Below are 15,852 nucleotides of genomic sequence, written 5' to 3' on the forward strand. Positions count from 1 at the left end.
TGGATGTCTGCCGCGCCTGTGACCTTGCTGACGGCCACAGACTCTCCCATCGTGACTGCCGTTCATTTTCCCGGCCCCCTGTTGCTGGACACTCGGGTTAGCCCAGCTTTTCACCACCAACAGCTGCTGCTGCAGTCATTTCTGCTCATTTTTGTCCACTGCCCTTTGGCTGTGAGAGACATGGCGGGGAATGGAAACCAAGGCCGGTCACCCCAGGGCCTCCACTTCCTGAGCCCCTGTGCTGACAGGGCTGCAGCAGGACTGAAATGTGGCGCTTTGCCTCCCGAGTCTCTGCTCTGTTGATGACACAAGTTTTCGCGTTTTCTTTTGCACAAAGTCCTACCTGGAATCCAGTGCCTAAGCAGGTGAAATCAGGGTCCCCTTCCCTGAGCTTGGCCCCACAGCCTGGCATCCTTAGCACCATCAGTCTTTTTTTTTTTTTTTAATATATTTTATTGATTTTTGTACAGAGAGGGAGAGAGATAGAAAGCTAGAAACATCGATGAGAGAGAGTCATCGATCAGCTGCCTCTTGCACACCCCTTACTGGGGATATGCCCGCAACCAAGGTACATGCCCTTGACCGGAATCGAACCCGGGTCCCTTCAGTCCCCAAGCCGACGCTCTATCCATTGAGCCAAACCGGTCTCGGCAGCACCATCAGTCTTAACCGTGGCAATGAGGCGCTGCCTCTGCCTGGCCCTCCGCTTGCTAATCGTCTGGCTGGCACATGGTGGTACCTGCTCTGTGCCTGGAGCGAGTCCCCTGGGTCTCGGGTGTTGATGGGTCAGGCCCCGCCCCACCCTCTGGAGGAGGTGATGTGGGAGGGGCTGTCCCAGGAGCCTCTCAGAGGGGGAGGTGTGGGTGCGAGAAGTTCTGGATTCCACGTGGGTTTTCCTCCCCGGAGGCAGAGGTAGGATGAACGAGGGTCAAAGGCTAGGACTGGCTCAGCGTTTCTCCTTGTGGGCCTCACACCTTCATCTTGGAAATACTTGGGGAGCTGGTAAATATGTAATTTGCACAGTCCTGGCTCTCCCCCTCCCCCCGACCTGCTGGATCTGACTGGCAGGGGAGGGATCTGCTTTTCTGCCTGGTTCCTCGCTGTTTTAAGCCACCGTAGCTGCAGCTCACTCGGCCTCTCCAGATGGCCCCAAAAGGTCACATCGCCTCTTCGTGTGTCCTTACAGAGCATCGTATCCAAGCTGGGGCCCCTGCCCCGAATCCTGAGGGACGTCCACACGGCACTGAGCACCCCGGGCAGTGGGCAGCTCCCAGGGACAAACGACCTGGCCTCCACGCCTGGCTCTGGCAGCAGCAGCATCTCGGCTGGGCTGCAGAAGATGGTGATCGAGAATGATCTCTCCGGGTAAGAGCCGCCGGGTGTGCTGGGCATTGTGGGGTGCACGTACAGACAAAATGCAGCCCATCTGCATGCAGGCTCGGGTGGGCAGGAGGAGAAACAAGCTGGTGAGCCCGGAAACGTGTGGTGCAGGCCCTAATAGTGAGCCTCCATTTAGGAAAATCAGGAAAGGCTGCCTGGGTGAGGTGGTTCTGTAGTTTTGAGCTTTTTAGCATGTTAGTAGTTTTGAACATTTTCATTGATGGAAAAAGCATTCTGGGTAGAGGGACTAACACAAAGGCAACAATGTTCTGTTGGAGAATAATTATTGGTTCTCAAGTACCTCTAGGGGTGTCACAAATACCGGTTCCCCTGGTTTTTGCTAGGCCCAGTCCGAATCTCCAAAAGTGGGGCACAGGGGTGTGTGTTCAGCAGGAGTTTGGGCAACTACAAGGCTTTAAGGCTGGGTGCTCGGGCCTGACCCTCACTCTAAGCCCTCAGCCTGGGGCAAAATGCACTCAGTGGAGAAAGAGGGAAACATTCTCTAATATTGATATCAAAATGAGGCTATTCCTTTACAACAGGTGTTTTTTTTGTTGTTTTGGTTTTTTTTTTTAAATATATTTTATTGATTTTTTACAAAGAGGAAGGGAGAGGGATAGAAAGTTAGAAACATCAATCAGCTACCTCCTGAACACGCCCTACTGGGGATGTGCCTGCAACCAAGGCACATGCCCTTGACCGGAATGGAACCTGGGAACTTTCAGTCTGCAGGCCGACTCTCTATCCACTGAGCCAAACCGGTCAGGGCAACAGGTGTTTCTGTTGACCCCTTTATGCGTCCCTCGTACACTCCCCTCCCTACCAGGGGCCGCCTTGGACCAGCTGGTGAGGATGCGGCTGGGCCAGCGGAGTGGGGAGTCAGGTCTCCCCTGAAGGTGGTGGCAGTGACGGGCTTTTAAGTGGCAGAGGGTGTGGTGCACAGACCAGATGCCACTTCTCAGGTCCCTCTGAGTCTGGGGGTTCACTCATGCAGCCTGCCTAGTGAGGCAAATCTAGTTCAGGTGGGGACACCTTGGCTGAGAGATGGCCGGACACGTGGCTTTGAGGAGACCTCACCAGGTGTGCTGCTGGCATGGGTTCTCCAGCTCCACTGCCGCCTGCCCACGTCTTCTCAGCCCACAGGCTGTCACGCGGGCACAGTCTGCCCTGCAGTTAGTGCTTGGCACTTCCTCTCCCTTCCAGGCTAAGCCGACTCTTACTCCTCTTCCACACCCATGGCAAAGCCTAAAGTCCTTGCTGCCTCCAGCCCCCTCAGAGCCCTTTTCACCCCATAACGTTCCCTCCCAAGTCTGGCTGGCCCCACTCCATTGTGCCTTCTTCCAAGGGGCCACATTCGGGGAGGGCCCAGCCTGCCACTGCAGGGCAGCCCCTCCGCGCCTGAGTCATGCCTTGAGGATCCTCCTCTGATTCCGCGTTTCTAGCAGGAGCGCCCGCCTCCGCCCGCCTGTCAGTCAGTCAGTCAGTCCGTCAGTCAAGGGGAGTGGCAGCAGGAGGCTGGGCCGGGGAGGCTTCGCCAGGCCCCACCTCGGTTCTCAGGCTGATCAGGAACCAGAAGGAAGAGGCAGAGAGAGCCCTAGTGACTCTGAAGTCGGCTTCCTCTGTGCAGGACCCCAGGGAGCAGAGAGCCACTGCGTTGTGGGTTGGGGTTCAGCTAAGGGAAATTTCCAGAACACCCTGGCCTCGACTGCGCCATCATCCCAAGATGCAGCCGGCCTGCCACTAGCTGCGCTGGCCCCTGGCACAGGCTCTGTGCAGGAGCTGCCACCTCAGCCAGCCAGTCCTCGGTGGCTTCCGCCGGGGTCGGCTGCCCAGGCTGTGGGTTTTGCATCTGGGCCCCAGGACTCTCCCATCCTTGCTGCCCCAGCACCTCCCCTCCCCTCCCTGCCCTGCCTCCCCCCCCCCCCTCCCCCAGCCTTGGCTCCGGCCACCAGGCCCGGCAGCTTGGCGGGGGCTCTCGGGTTGGACCCGCCTTGGCCGCACTCACAGTTCTTCTCTTCCCCCTTCTTTCCCTGTGTGTGCTTGTCTCCCTGCAGTCTGATAGATTTCACCCGGTTACCGTCTCCAACCCCCGAAAACAAGGACTTGTTTTTTGTCACAAGGTCCTCCGGGGTCCAGCCCTCACCTGCCCGCAGCTCGAGTTACTCGGAAGCCAACGAGCCCGATCTTCAGATGGCCAACGGTGGCAAGAGCCTGTCCATGGTGGACCTCCAAGACACCCGCACGCTGGACGGGGAGGCGGCCTCCCCGGCGGGCCCCGACGCCCTCTCCGCCGACGGGCAGATGCCCGCGACCCAGCTGGTGGCCGGGTGGCCAGCCCGGGCGGCCCCCGTGAGCCTGGCGGGGCTGGCCACGGTGCGGCGGGCGGGCCAGACGCCGACCACGCCGGGCACCTCCGAGGGAGCACCGGGCCGGCCCCAGCTGCTGGCGCCGCTGTCTTTCCAGAACCCTGTGTACCAGATGGCGGCCGGCCTGCCGCTGTCGCCCCGCGGCCTTGGCGACTCGGGCTCCGAGGGCCACAGCTCCCTGAGCTCCCACAGCAACAGCGAGGAGCTGGCAGCCGCCGCCAAGCTGGGGAGCTTCAGCAGCGCCGCCGAGGAGCTCGGGCGGCGGCCGGGGGAGCTGGCACGGCGGCAGATGTCACTGACTGAGAAGGGCGGGCAGCCCACGGTGCCGCGGCAGAACAGCGCCGGGCCCCAGCGGCGGATCGACCAGCCGCCGCCCCCGCCCCCGCCGCCGCCCCCCGCGCCCCGTGGCCGGACGCCGCCCACCCTGCTGAGCACCCTGCAGTACCCTCGGCCCTCGAGCGGGACCCTGGCGTCAGCCTCGCCCGACTGGGCCGGCCCCGGAGCCCGGCTGCGGCAGCAGTCCTCCTCCTCCAAGGGCGACAGCCCCGAGCTGAAGCCCCGGGCGGTGCACAAGCAGGTGAGTGCACTGGCGGGCGGAGGGCAGGCGGGAGGGTGGTCCTCCCCGTGCCGCGCTGCTCCTCCCGGTCATTTCATCCCCCTCACCCAGCTGCCATCCCATGCTGAATGGTGCCACGTTCGGCCCCAGCCCACTGCATACACTCCCCCTCTTCCCTGTCCCTGCTGGCCTCTGCCTCAGTCCCGCGAACCAGGGACACCGCAGCCTCAGGCTCCCTCTGCAGTTTCCCCCGAGACAGCTGGGGTCAGGGAGAGGGAGGGGTCAGTCCATCTTCAGTTCTCAGCCTGTGGATGCCTTGCCTAGGGTAGGACTTGACCTGTGACCTGCTCGGAGCTGGCCTCCAGAGCTCAGCTGCCAGGGGCTGCACACGGCACATGGAACTGTCCTGCTTTGGGTAGAGCTCACCGGGGCGCTTGAACTGTGGGAGCCGCTGCTGCCTCCTTAGGTGCCCGGTCAGCTGAAGGTCCCCTCCCTTCTCCCGTGCCTCTGGGCCACATGTTCTCGTGGCTCACGGGTGCTGCTCCCACCTCCTCCCCTCCCCGCTGCCCTCCAGCCCTCACAGCTGTGTTTCATTGTAGGGCCCTTCACCTGTGAGCCCCAATGCCCTGGACCGCACAGCTGCTTGGCTCTTGACCATGAACGCCCAGTTGTTAGAAGACGAGGGACTGGGCCCAGATCCCCCCCACAGGGATAGGCTAAGGAGTAAGGAGGAGCTCAGCCAAGCAGAAAAGGTAACGCTGGACCCTGTCAGCTCGGGACAGGGAGGGGCTGCATCCCTTGGCAGCTGGCAGGATTCTCGCCCTTCGAGACCTGAGTGAGGGGGCACTGCTTGCTCCTGCAAATGGCCAGTCCCCTCTCAACCCCTGATTTCAGTCAGTGGGATCTGGAGGAAGAGCAGCAGGAGGGATGTAGGTAGACCCGAGGTTTCCCACACGGGCTGCACGTGAGACTCAGCTGGGACTTGGGGGCTGAGGGTGCCAGAGAGGCGCATGGAGACCCTGAGGGAGCCTCGTGCATGCGGCGGTGGAGGCATGCGTCCCCGAGGCAGCTGGGAGAGTGCCCCAGCCAGGCCCCCTCCACTCTGGGCTGTGCCTGCCCGAGGCCTGGCTCTTTTCCCAGTCCCCTTCTCCTCCAGAGGAAAAAGTGGTTCTAAAATACCCACGTGCCACCCACCCCCCACATCTGGCACCTGGTGGGCAGTGGGTGCCTCCCATTCTCCCAGTGGTGTGATGGCTGCCCTGGCCATGGCTGGTTCTTGTCTCCTGGAGGCCAGAGCCCAGGTCTACCCGAGCACGGCCCAGGCAGCAGTCACACCCTCTCTCACTCTAGGCTCCAGGGAAGCCTGGGGCAGCCTCAGGCAGGGCCGTGGAGGTCAGCGGCAGCTCCCTCTCTCTGGCCTAGGGCGAGGTCCAATCCTGTGCTGCATGCCGCCCCCTCCCTCTCCCCGTGGCCCACCGCATCCACCTGCTTTCTCCATAATTATCTGAAGGGGGCATGGGCACAGTGCTCCAAGAGCCACAGTTTTGCTGGAGAGCAAGGAGGGCCAGCCTCACCCCAGGCTCCCGCGTGGACCTGGGGCCGGGCTCTGTGCCTGTCAGAGGCTCAGATTTCCATTTGTGAATCGCAAGGGTGTGGCCTGCATGCTCCTTGGGCCGGGCTGGAGTGCCCTCCTTCCTCGTCGTCCCTTGGCTGAATGAGCTGCTGCTTCTCTCACCCTCTTGCTGCTAACCTTCACAGGCAAACCCAGGAGCCTCTGTCCCCTGAGCTCCCTGGAGACCTGGTCCTGCCTCTGGCAGGCCCTCCTCTCACTCCTCTGGCCAGCTGAGCAGGGGTGGGCGGAAGGTCAGGAGCCAGGCTCCCCTGTGTGTCCAGCTTTGCTTCAGGGATTACCTTTGAGGTGGATCTCTGGCTTTGCTGCCCTCTGACCTCGGGCCAGTCCTTTGCTGTTGAGAGAGGGGCTCCTATTGCCTGGTCTCAAGGAGAGGCCCTTCCTGCCTCCCAGCCTGTGTTCTCATGGCACCTTGGCCCCAGCCCCTGACTCCGGCCTCAGCCTGCCGCGCCCTCTGTCCAGCCCGCTCAGCCTCTAGCTTGGTGCTTCTCTTGCTGCCTTACCCGTCCTTGACTCCCCCAAAGGCTGAGCGTGCTGCGCTGAGTCAGAACCAGAAAGCCAGGCCACCGTGCCCTTGACCTCTCCTTCCCCCCACCCCCTCACTTCCTTCCACCGCCACCTGGCTTTAGGGTCAGATAGAGGCCGGGCGGCTGGATCTTATCCCACTGGTCAGTCACTGGACTTTCCATGTGACTGGGCCACTTGCCTTTGGAGCCTCAGTTTCCCCTCCGATAGAGCCCCCATCTCACAGGGAACTGTCAAATCTTCTTAACCTTTATTTGTTATAAAAAGCTAAAGATCTTAAATTTACTTTTTGAGCCTTCATTCCCTTCACAGTTGTAAGGTCAGACTAGGGAGATGGGAGCATCTCCTCACTGGGACGGGAGCTGGGGTGGGGACAGTCCCTGGGGCGTTCCGACCCGGGTCCCCTCCCGCCTGGGTGCCTGCTTGGGCTCACGCGGCTGTGCTCTCTGTCCCGGGTGCTGTGCCGTGGCACGCTGCCCTCCCGGCAGGACCTGGCAGTGCTGCAGGACAAGTTACGAATCTCCACCAAAAAGCTGGAGGAGTACGAAACCCTGTTCAAGTGCCAGGAGGAGACGACGCAGAAGCTGGTGCTGGAGTACCAGGCGCGGCTGGAGGAGGGCGAGGAGCGCCTGCGGCGGCAGCAGGAGGACAAGGACATCCAGATGAAGGGCATCATCAGCAGGTGAGGGTCCTGCTCCCGCTCTGGGTCCAGGCCCGGCCCCACCCTGCCCCCTGGGAGGCTCTGGGGAGGGGCTGACCGGCTGCAGGATGAGTGGAGTGTGGAGACAGGAAGGGAGGGAGGGAGAGTGCCAGGTCGGGGGAGACAGCGTGGCACAGGCCTGGAAGTAGAAGGGAGCCTGGAGTATGGGAACCCCACAGGGGACAGTGTGTGCCGATGGCAGAAGGCAAACCAGGCCTGGCGGAAGTGAGGGCCGCCGAGGCAGGTCTGGGAGGACCTGTGGGCCCTTGCGGAGCCCCCCTTTCTCAGGGGAGTGCAGAAGCCAGATCGGAGGTGCCAAGGAAGACAATGAGGACCCAGTTCAGGGCAGGAGAATAGGAATGAATGTCAATTACTTTCTGTGGCTGAAGGTGGGAGGTGAGAGGGAGGAAGGAGACAGAATAATCCAGACTTCTACCAAGAGCATCTGGGTGTGTCGTGTTGCTAATTACTGAGAGGGGGAGCTTTGGAAGAGAAGCAGTTCAGGTGGGGAGGGAGAGGGATGGTGCCAATGTTGGGTATATTGAGTTTTAAGGTGCCTCTGGGTCATACAGGAAGATTTCCGGGGGGGGAGGGGGGGTGAGCGGGGGGGCATTGATTTTAATTCTGGCTCATCTTTATTGATGGTTTGTATCAGATTCTGTGTTGATCGCCCCTTCCTCCCACCCACCCCCGCTTTTGAGTAGGGTGGCACACCTTTGTGTCTGTGGGCAGGGAGTGCAAACGTGCAAAGTGTAGCATCCAGGCCAGCCCACAGAGTCCCAGTCCTGGAGTTGACTTCCTTCTGACAGTAATACAGGTACGAGAGCCTGTCATCCGGCCGGATTTCACAGGAGAGCAGCAGCCAGGATGTCCCTCAGCACAACTGGCTTCATGCTAACTTTATTCACTACAAAACCCTCCCCAGTTCCTCCTATTTAGACGGCCTGTGTTCCTGCTCCTAATCATTGTTTCATTTACCTCCGGGTTTGTTCATTGGAAGATGGTTGGCGTGAGCAGAGGGCCTATAGCCGGGGTCACTAGAAACCCACTGTCCAGTTGACAGCCAGCTCTGCTCTTGGCTCTCTTCACATGTGTGGTCGTAAAAATGGAGTCACTTTCCACCTAACCACCTCCTCTTTGTGTCTGTTCTCTGAGAGGTACATGCTTTCCTAAATTCAGTGGTTTATTTAACACATTTACTTCTACTAACCAATCCTGGCATATTTCCTCACTAACCTAATGTCAATTAGGTTGATAGTGTTGTTCAAGTCTTCTAGATCCTTACTAGCTTTTCCACTTGTTCTGTCAATTACTGGGAAAAGGATATTGAAGTTTCTAATCATAATTATGCATTTGTCTATTTCTCCTTTTATTTCTGTTGGTGTTTGCTTTACATACACTGAAACGTTATTCTTAGATGTGCACACATTAGGATTGTTAAGTACTTTGATGAACTGACCTCTGTATTATAAAGTCATCCTCCTTAGCTCTCATAATATTCCTTACTCTGAAATCTTCTTTGATATTAATAAAGCTGCCAGAACTTAATTAGTATTTGCCTGGCATATCCTTTTCAATTCTTATACTTTTAACCCATCTTTTTGTTTCTATATAGAGTGAATTACTCTTACAGACACCCTATTGTTGGTTCTTGCTTTTTATTGGATAAGTGTCTGACTTTTAATTGTTAAGACCACTTACATTTAATGTAATTATCAATATAATTATGTTTAAACCTATTATCTTGCTACTTGTTTTCTATTTGGGCTGTTTTATTTCCTTTTTCTGGCCCTCTTTTGTATTATTTTTATGATTCCATTTTGGTGTTGCTTTAGGACAGGAGTTAGAAATTTTCTGGAAAGGGGCAGGTGATAAATATCTTCAGCTTTGCAGGCCTTATGGTTTCCTTTGCAACTATTCAACTCTGCTGTTACGGCAGAACTGTTTGTGTGGTGTGGCTGTTGACAAAGACAGGCAGTGGGCCTGCTTTAACCTTGAGGATATACCAGGCTGATACTGGCTGTAATGATGGGCGCCCTGTCGTCATCTGTGTTCCTCTGTATTTAGCATACCTTTTTCTCTGGCTGTTTGTAAGATTTATTTACTTATCACTGATTGCTGTGGTTTTCTTCACGTTTCTTGGGTTTGTTGAGCTCTTGGATCTGTGGGTACAGAGTCATGACTCCTCAGTCTGCTTTCTGGGACTCCCGTTGCACATATATTGGGCTACTTTATATTGCCCCACCTCCCAACAGAGAACGGAAACATTCTCTGTTGTTTCCGTTCTTCTGTCTTTTATCTTAGATCATTCCTATTGCTCTGTCTTCAAGTTCTCTAATCATTTCTTCTTCAGTGTTTAATCTGTTAATTCTATCAGTACTTTTTTTTTTTTATCTGCTGTTATACTTTTGCCTCAAGACTTTGGTTTAATTCCCATCTACTTCTCATTATGCTCATGCTTTTCTATATTTTCTTGAACATGTGCAGTATATTTATTAGTTGTTTTAATGTCCTTGCCTACTAATTCTCTCATCTGACATTTCTGAATCTGTTTTTACTGATTAGTTTTCTTCCTTCCTGGTTATGGGTTATGTTTTTCTACTTCTCTGCATTTTTGATTGGCTGCCAGACATTGTGAATTTTACGTACGTGCTGGATGTTTTGTGTTCCTTTAAATATTTTGGGCTTTGTTCTTGGACACAATGAGGTTATCTGGAATCACTTTGGATTCTGCTGAGGCTTATATTTACACTTCATTGGGCGGGTCCTAGACAGCCTTCAATCAAGGCCCAATCCGGCAGTTTCTTTCTGGGGATCCGAGGGGAGGCCTCCTGGGTTAGCACGTCTTTCCACCGTGCTTGGAAGGAACGTGCACGGTTCCTGGAGTGGTTTTGTGAACTTATAGCGGTTCTTGTCTGAGCCTGGCTTTTTCTCACAGGCATGCAGACCATCCTCAGCCAAAGCCCTACCTAAGGGGACCCCTCAGGAGACAGGTGGCCCTCTCCCTGCATCTTCCTCCTGTCCTCACTGTCCTGTGACCCCAGCGCCCCATCTCCTGCCCTCCCTGGGTCTCCTCCATTCTGAGGTCCTCCCTCCTTTTGTTTGGCCTGAACACTCCAGGCGCTGACCAGGGCTCACACTTCCTGCTCCTTTCTTGGAGGGGGCACAGGACTGTGCCGCCAGTTATTTAGTATCTGGAAAACTTTGTTTTATAGGTATTTTATCTGGTTTTATCGTTTTTACTTACTTGTGGCAGGAGGGTAAATCTAGTCCCTGTTATTTCACCATAGCTGGAAACAGAAGTCTCCCCCCAGTATAATTTCCCTTCCAACGATGCCATCTACTGCCTTTCCTCCCCCTTCCCCTCACCCCCTTCTGGTGGGCTTTGTTCCATGACTGCCATCCTGTGACAGGAACCCCCGTTGGCGTGGCCCCACACTCCTTTCTCCTGACTAGTGCTCCTGACCCATTGACTTCTCATGACACCCTGTGTGGTGCCTGCCCAGCACCGAGGGCCTCCCTGTGCCCCTACTGTGCTGGGAGCTAGTGCTCCCCGGGGGAGGGGGACTGCTGCTGGGCTGGGGAGGAAGCGGGGGAGTCGATGAGCTCATCTGGGAGTGTTTGTAGAGCGAGAAGAGCGGAGAGGAAGCGGAGGCCTGACATCCTAGGGGCAGGCAGGAGGACATGGCGGCTGCCAGCTGTGGCCTGGGAGCTGGCAGGGAGACAGAGCGTGGGCTTCAGAGGCCAGAGGAGCGGAGTGGGAAGGTAGGAGTGACAGAGAGTGATGACAGTTGTGGGAGAGACCACAGGGTGAAGCCAGAGGGGTCTCGGGAGAGGAGCAGCTGGTGGCAGGCCCACACCTGCCTTAGCTCTGAGCCTCTGCAGGTGGCATTCCTCCCGTCTCCTCTGTTTCCCTCCCGCCTGCAGACCTTGCTGTCCTTCAGAGGTCCAGTTCGGTGTGTGTCCCTGTTATTCCTCCATAGCTGGAAACAGAAGTTTCTTACTCCTATCCTCACTGTCCCCACCCTTCAGGGCAGTTAGCTGGTTAGCTCCTCCCGCTCTGTCCCATGGCCCGAGCTTCCCGCACAAGGCGTAGCTGCGGTCTCTGTGTGTGTCCCTGCTGCCTTACGCGTGCCTTGAAGGGAAGGACTACACTTCATCTCGCTACCACGAGTGCCAGCACAGCCCCATGAATGCAGCGGAAGGAGAGAGCTCTAGACCCTCCAGGGTCTCCGTCTTCCCCCCAAACCATGTCCCCACGGCTTTATATCACCTGCCAGGCTCTGGGGGAGGGGAGGACCCAGCACCCACTCCCACCTCCTGGGAGAACACCAGGAAAGGGGCAGCCCCAGGGGCTTCTGGGAATTGGAAACAAGTGGGGGCGAAGTGTAAGGAAGGAGTAGATCCAGCCCGTGTTGTGGCCAGGGGCCAGCTGGAGGGCCTCTGTCCCAGGCACATGTCTCCTCGGCAGGCGTGGTGACCTGCGCCCACAAGGCCCACACCCACCTCACCACCTGCTCCCCAGGCGCTGACTGTCCTTACCTCCGTCACAGGTTGATGTCGGTGGAGGAGGAGCTGAAGAAGGACCACGCAGAGATGCAAGCAGCTGTGGACTCCAAACAGAAGATCATCGATGCCCAGGTGGGGGGCTCTGGCCCTTCGGTCGGCCACAGGTGGCACAGGACCTAGGACGAGGGAGGTGACTCTGGCTTCTCCATATCCTTAGCCATAACCTCTGCAAAAGCTGCGGAGGGACAGAGGAGCACACCCCTGCCCTGAGAAGTCAGATGGGAGGGTCTCAGTGGACCACCAGCTCACTGGGACAGGTTGTGAGCGGGCAGTGTGGTGGGCATTGCCTTTCACTGGGTGCTAACCGCAGAGCGGGTCTGTGGGGAGGCGAAGGGGGAAGAGGAGGTGGCACAGGGAGGGGGAGGGCCTCTGTTCAGAGCTGAGGCTTCCCAGCTGCATGGAGAGGAGAGACGTGTTAGAGGCTTTGGCCTCCTTCCCCCAGGCCTGTTCCCTTTTCCTCTCAAACGCCCAGAGCTAGGGCCAGTCCTGCAGACTGTAAACTGCATGCAGGCCCGGGAGCTGTGACCTCCGCGTGTCACGCATGGGCACAGGCACCTGCCCTCGGGGCCTCAGGTGGTGATGGATGACACTAGAGCCGCTGTGTTGAGCACGAGAGGCAGCGATGTGGCAGGCTGACTCCAGGAGGTCATGGCTTGTGACGGCATGGCCACCCTCCCCCACGTGCCCCCTGCTCCACGGGCCTCTCCTCCCGGCCACATCCCCGCAGGTGCACACCCAGCGAGGTCCTTCCCCTCCGTGGCCCCGGCTCACACCCCCTTTGTCCACAGGAGAAGCGCATCGCCTCCCTGGACGCCGCCAACGCCCGCCTCATGAGCGCGCTGACGCAGCTGAAAGAGAGGTACAGCATGCAGGCCCGTAACGGCATCTCCCCCACCAACCCCACCAAATTGCAGATTACCGAGAACGGCGAGTTCAGGAACAGCAGCAATTGCTAACCTGCCCGAGGAGAGGAGAGGAGAGGGAGGACTGTGGTGGCCAGGGCCGGGCCTCGGCCTGGGGAGGAGCACCCCACAGTTGCAGCCCCGGCGCAGGGGGCAAGAGGCCGAGGCTCGTCTCCCGTGCCCTCCGCCCGCCCGCCGCGGTCCAGGAGGCGGCCACAGAGGGAGCCAGAGAGACCGACGCGGCGGGAGCCCCCTCTCTTCCGCCCAAGAAGCGTGTTGGGTTCAGGCCGAAGAGACTGCACGCGGGGAGCGGGACAGCCTGGCGGGGGCGGGGGCGGCCAGATACGTCTCTGTTGGTTATTGAACCTGGTGTGTGTCACCTTTCCTTTGGCCTGGCCAAGTGCATGTGCCCCCGCACTCCCCCGGGAGGGAGCTGCCCGGAGAGGTGGGGAGTCAGAGCTGGGCCCAGGCCCCTCCCTGTGGGCTCTGCCCTTCAGTCTCAGGAGCTGACAGGTCGGCGGGCAGGCGGGGTGGGGAGGCTGGAGCTGCCTGAGGCCCGTGTGCCCTGCCCGGCTCTGAGCACCTGCCACTGCATGCAGCCTGTCAGGGGCCGGCCGTGAGCTACCGAGGATTCACCCAGACCTGCCCCCACACTCCCGCCTTCTCCCTCTCCCTCCCTCCCTCCTTATTCTACCAAAAAGACGCAGTGAGGCGCAGTCTCTGTGCTCTGGACCCTCGCCCCTGTGGGCCTCGGCCCCGCATCAGAGCCCCCTCACTGCCGCCCGCCGGGCCAATGTCTGGGGCTCCCAGAGCCAAAGCCCCGGGCGGAGGTGGCCCAGCGGCACTGCTGGCCCTCCTGGGGCCCTGCAGGGAGTGGCCGCCGGTGCCAGCCTGACAGAGGCTGATCTTCCTCGTTGAGGGTTAAAGAATTCTAATGCCCACAACCCTGAGCAGGCGGATAACTGTGATTTCTTTTCCTTTCACAGTATGCATTAGAAACAAAAGCCCGCTTGCTCGCTTGCTGGAACACAGGGGCCTTTTAAATTGAGCGTGCGCACTGCATGGGAAATAGCGGCCCCGGAGGATGTTAGACTTGCTCCCTCTCCGAGACAGCAGCGGCCTGCACCGGCCCGCGTGTGCGGCCGCCGCCTCCACCCTCCCGGGGCCCCAGCCAAGGACCAGGCGCTGCAGACAGGGATGGGCGCCCCCCAGCTGGGGCCGGTTTTCCTCAGCGCTAGGCTGTTCTGTAGCTCTTCAGCCTGCCCCGCTCCCCCGAGGGACACAGGTGGGCAGGAGCTGGGGTCTCTGGGCCCCTCCCTGTTCCCAGCCCCAGCCCTGGACACACAAGCCGGGCCTTTGCCCCGCAGCAGAGACGGGCTGAGCCAGGGCCAGCCCTCCGCCTCAGGAAGCGAGGAGGCCCTTGGAAAGAGGGCCGAGCCCGTCCTGCCCCAGGGCCCGGAGACGGGGCGCCAGGGCTGGGGTTGCCACAGAGCCCACCAGCAGGGCGAGAGGGGGAGGGGTGGCCGAGACCGCACCGCGCCCCATCCTGGGCCTGGACCACGCTCAGGGAACAGGCTCTCAGACGAAACCTGCAGTTCAGTCAGGCCAGAGACACGCTGGGCGAGGGCAGCCCCCAGGGTCACAGACCTCAGGAAGGAAGGCCGTGGGGGCCGAGGCCCTGCTCCCGCTCCTGGTCTCACAGGCAGGGCCTGGCCCCAGTGATGTCCTCTGGTTCAGTTTCGTCCCCCCTCCTTCCCCCCCAGCCCAGTGAGCCTCCCTCCCCCACCTGATCTCCTCCCACCGAATGCCTCGTAGAACGACCTCGGACCGAGCGCCTCTTAGCAATACAGGGGGGGTCCGCAGGGCCCGACGGCAGGCGCGGGAGGCCGGGCGGCGGCCGGTGCTGGCGGCCTTGGCTGGGCTGTGAGCTCTCAGGCCAAACCGTACTTACCTAGTGCAAAAACTGTAAACGTGTACAGACGCCGCAGATTTTTATCTGAATTGCAAGTCTGACCATTTTTGTAAATGTTTCTTGGTGTTTGACTGTAATGTAACTATTTCACCTAATGGTTGTACATAGTCCTCTAGTCCTGGTGCTGCCGAGGGCTGCCCAGGACCGCTGCTCTCCGATGGTTTGTATTTTATATTTTAATCTAGAGAACAGTATTGGGCAGGAGGAAGAAGTTTGGGGTTTGGGTGCTGGGGCGCTCCCCTGCCCGTGGCGTTAATTGGTTTGCGTTGCAGCGTGCTGTCTGGGTGGGGGGGAGGGGCACATGTGCCCTGGCCAGGCTCTCGCCCGGGCCACACAGAACCCGCATCGCGGTGCTGGACGGCCTGCAGGCAGAGGGCCCCCAGGGGAGGACACGGTCCCAGCCCAGACCCTACGGGAGGCCCTCTGCCCTCCTTTGCCAACACAGAGGGGCCTGACTTTTTTGCTGAACTTTTATGTTTAGGGTGAAGGAAACTGCCAAAACTTCCTATAAGTGAAGACTTTTTCCAACTGCCCAATAAGGGGGTGGGGATCCGAGGCCAGAGCTCTCATCGCCCCCACAGAGCGTCTGCCGGGGTGCGCCTCTTCCTCCCACCGCCCGTCTGCGGAAGGCAGACCGTCCAGGGAAACAGCCCCCTCTTTTCTACACTCGGCCCCCGAGCCCCCCGGCCCCACACCCCCTGCCCCCCTTTTGTAAGTATGTGAAAAGGACAAAACTGCAAACGTGGAGCCTCGGCCGGAGCCTCTCCGGCTGTGGCTTTTAACTATGTAATAATGTACAGAGAAAGTGTTGGTGTTCTAAGACTGTGTGGCTGTGCAATTTCTGTACATTTGCAATTAGAAATATTAAAGATTTATTTAGCTATTTTAAGCCTGGCTCGCCTCTCCATTCAGCCGTGTCTCGGGAGGTTTCTGGGGGTGACCCTTGAGTCATGGGGCTGATGCTGCCCTTGGCTTCGAGGTTCTGCACCGGCACCTGGTTCACCGGTGGCTCTGCACACAGGGAAGACCCCTCCAGCAATGGCAGCAGCGGTCTCGGCGCACTGAGTGAGCCGGCACTGTCCCCTCCTCCAGGCAGTGGGGCAGGTGGGCTGAGAGCCCCACCCCCAGCCCTCTCCAATCCCCCGCCCCGGGGCTCAGCCAGCTTGGAAGTGAGGTCTGTGCTGGTCCAGGGTCTCCTGGGAGAGGGGCCCACTTTCCCTGCAGCAGACACCAGCTCCTGCCCCGCTCTGCC

At 58.8% G+C, this 15,852-nt stretch overlaps 1 protein-coding gene across 8 annotated transcripts in view; it reads left to right on the top strand.

Moving 5' to 3' along the window:
* DAB2IP (DAB2 interacting protein) overlaps positions 1 to 15,489 on the top strand; it is a 177,499-nt gene extending 162,010 nt beyond the window's left edge. For 5 of the 8 annotated variants that reach the window (XM_084899197.1, XM_084899195.1, XM_084899194.1 and 2 more), the window contains 6 exons: positions 1,187 to 1,365; positions 3,435 to 4,323; positions 4,902 to 5,054; positions 6,946 to 7,139; positions 11,711 to 11,798; positions 12,515 to 15,489. In XM_084899197.1, the coding sequence (XP_084755323.1) occupies positions 1,187 to 1,365; positions 3,435 to 4,323; positions 4,902 to 5,054; positions 6,946 to 7,139; positions 11,711 to 11,798; positions 12,515 to 12,682 (1,671 nt within the window). In that variant the 3' untranslated portion in view covers positions 12,683 to 15,489. The remainder of the gene's footprint in view (positions 1 to 1,186; positions 1,366 to 3,434; positions 4,324 to 4,901; positions 5,055 to 6,945; positions 7,140 to 11,710; positions 11,799 to 12,514) is intronic. The other 3 variants (XM_084899198.1, XM_084899196.1, XM_084899199.1) reach the window with 3 other exon arrangements.
* Positions 15,490 to 15,852: the final 363 nt, after the last annotated feature.

This window comes from Pipistrellus hanaki (assembly GCF_964339955.1).
Source record: "Pipistrellus hanaki genome assembly, chromosome: 11".
Lineage (NCBI taxonomy): Eukaryota > Metazoa > Chordata > Mammalia > Chiroptera > Vespertilionidae > Pipistrellus > Pipistrellus hanaki.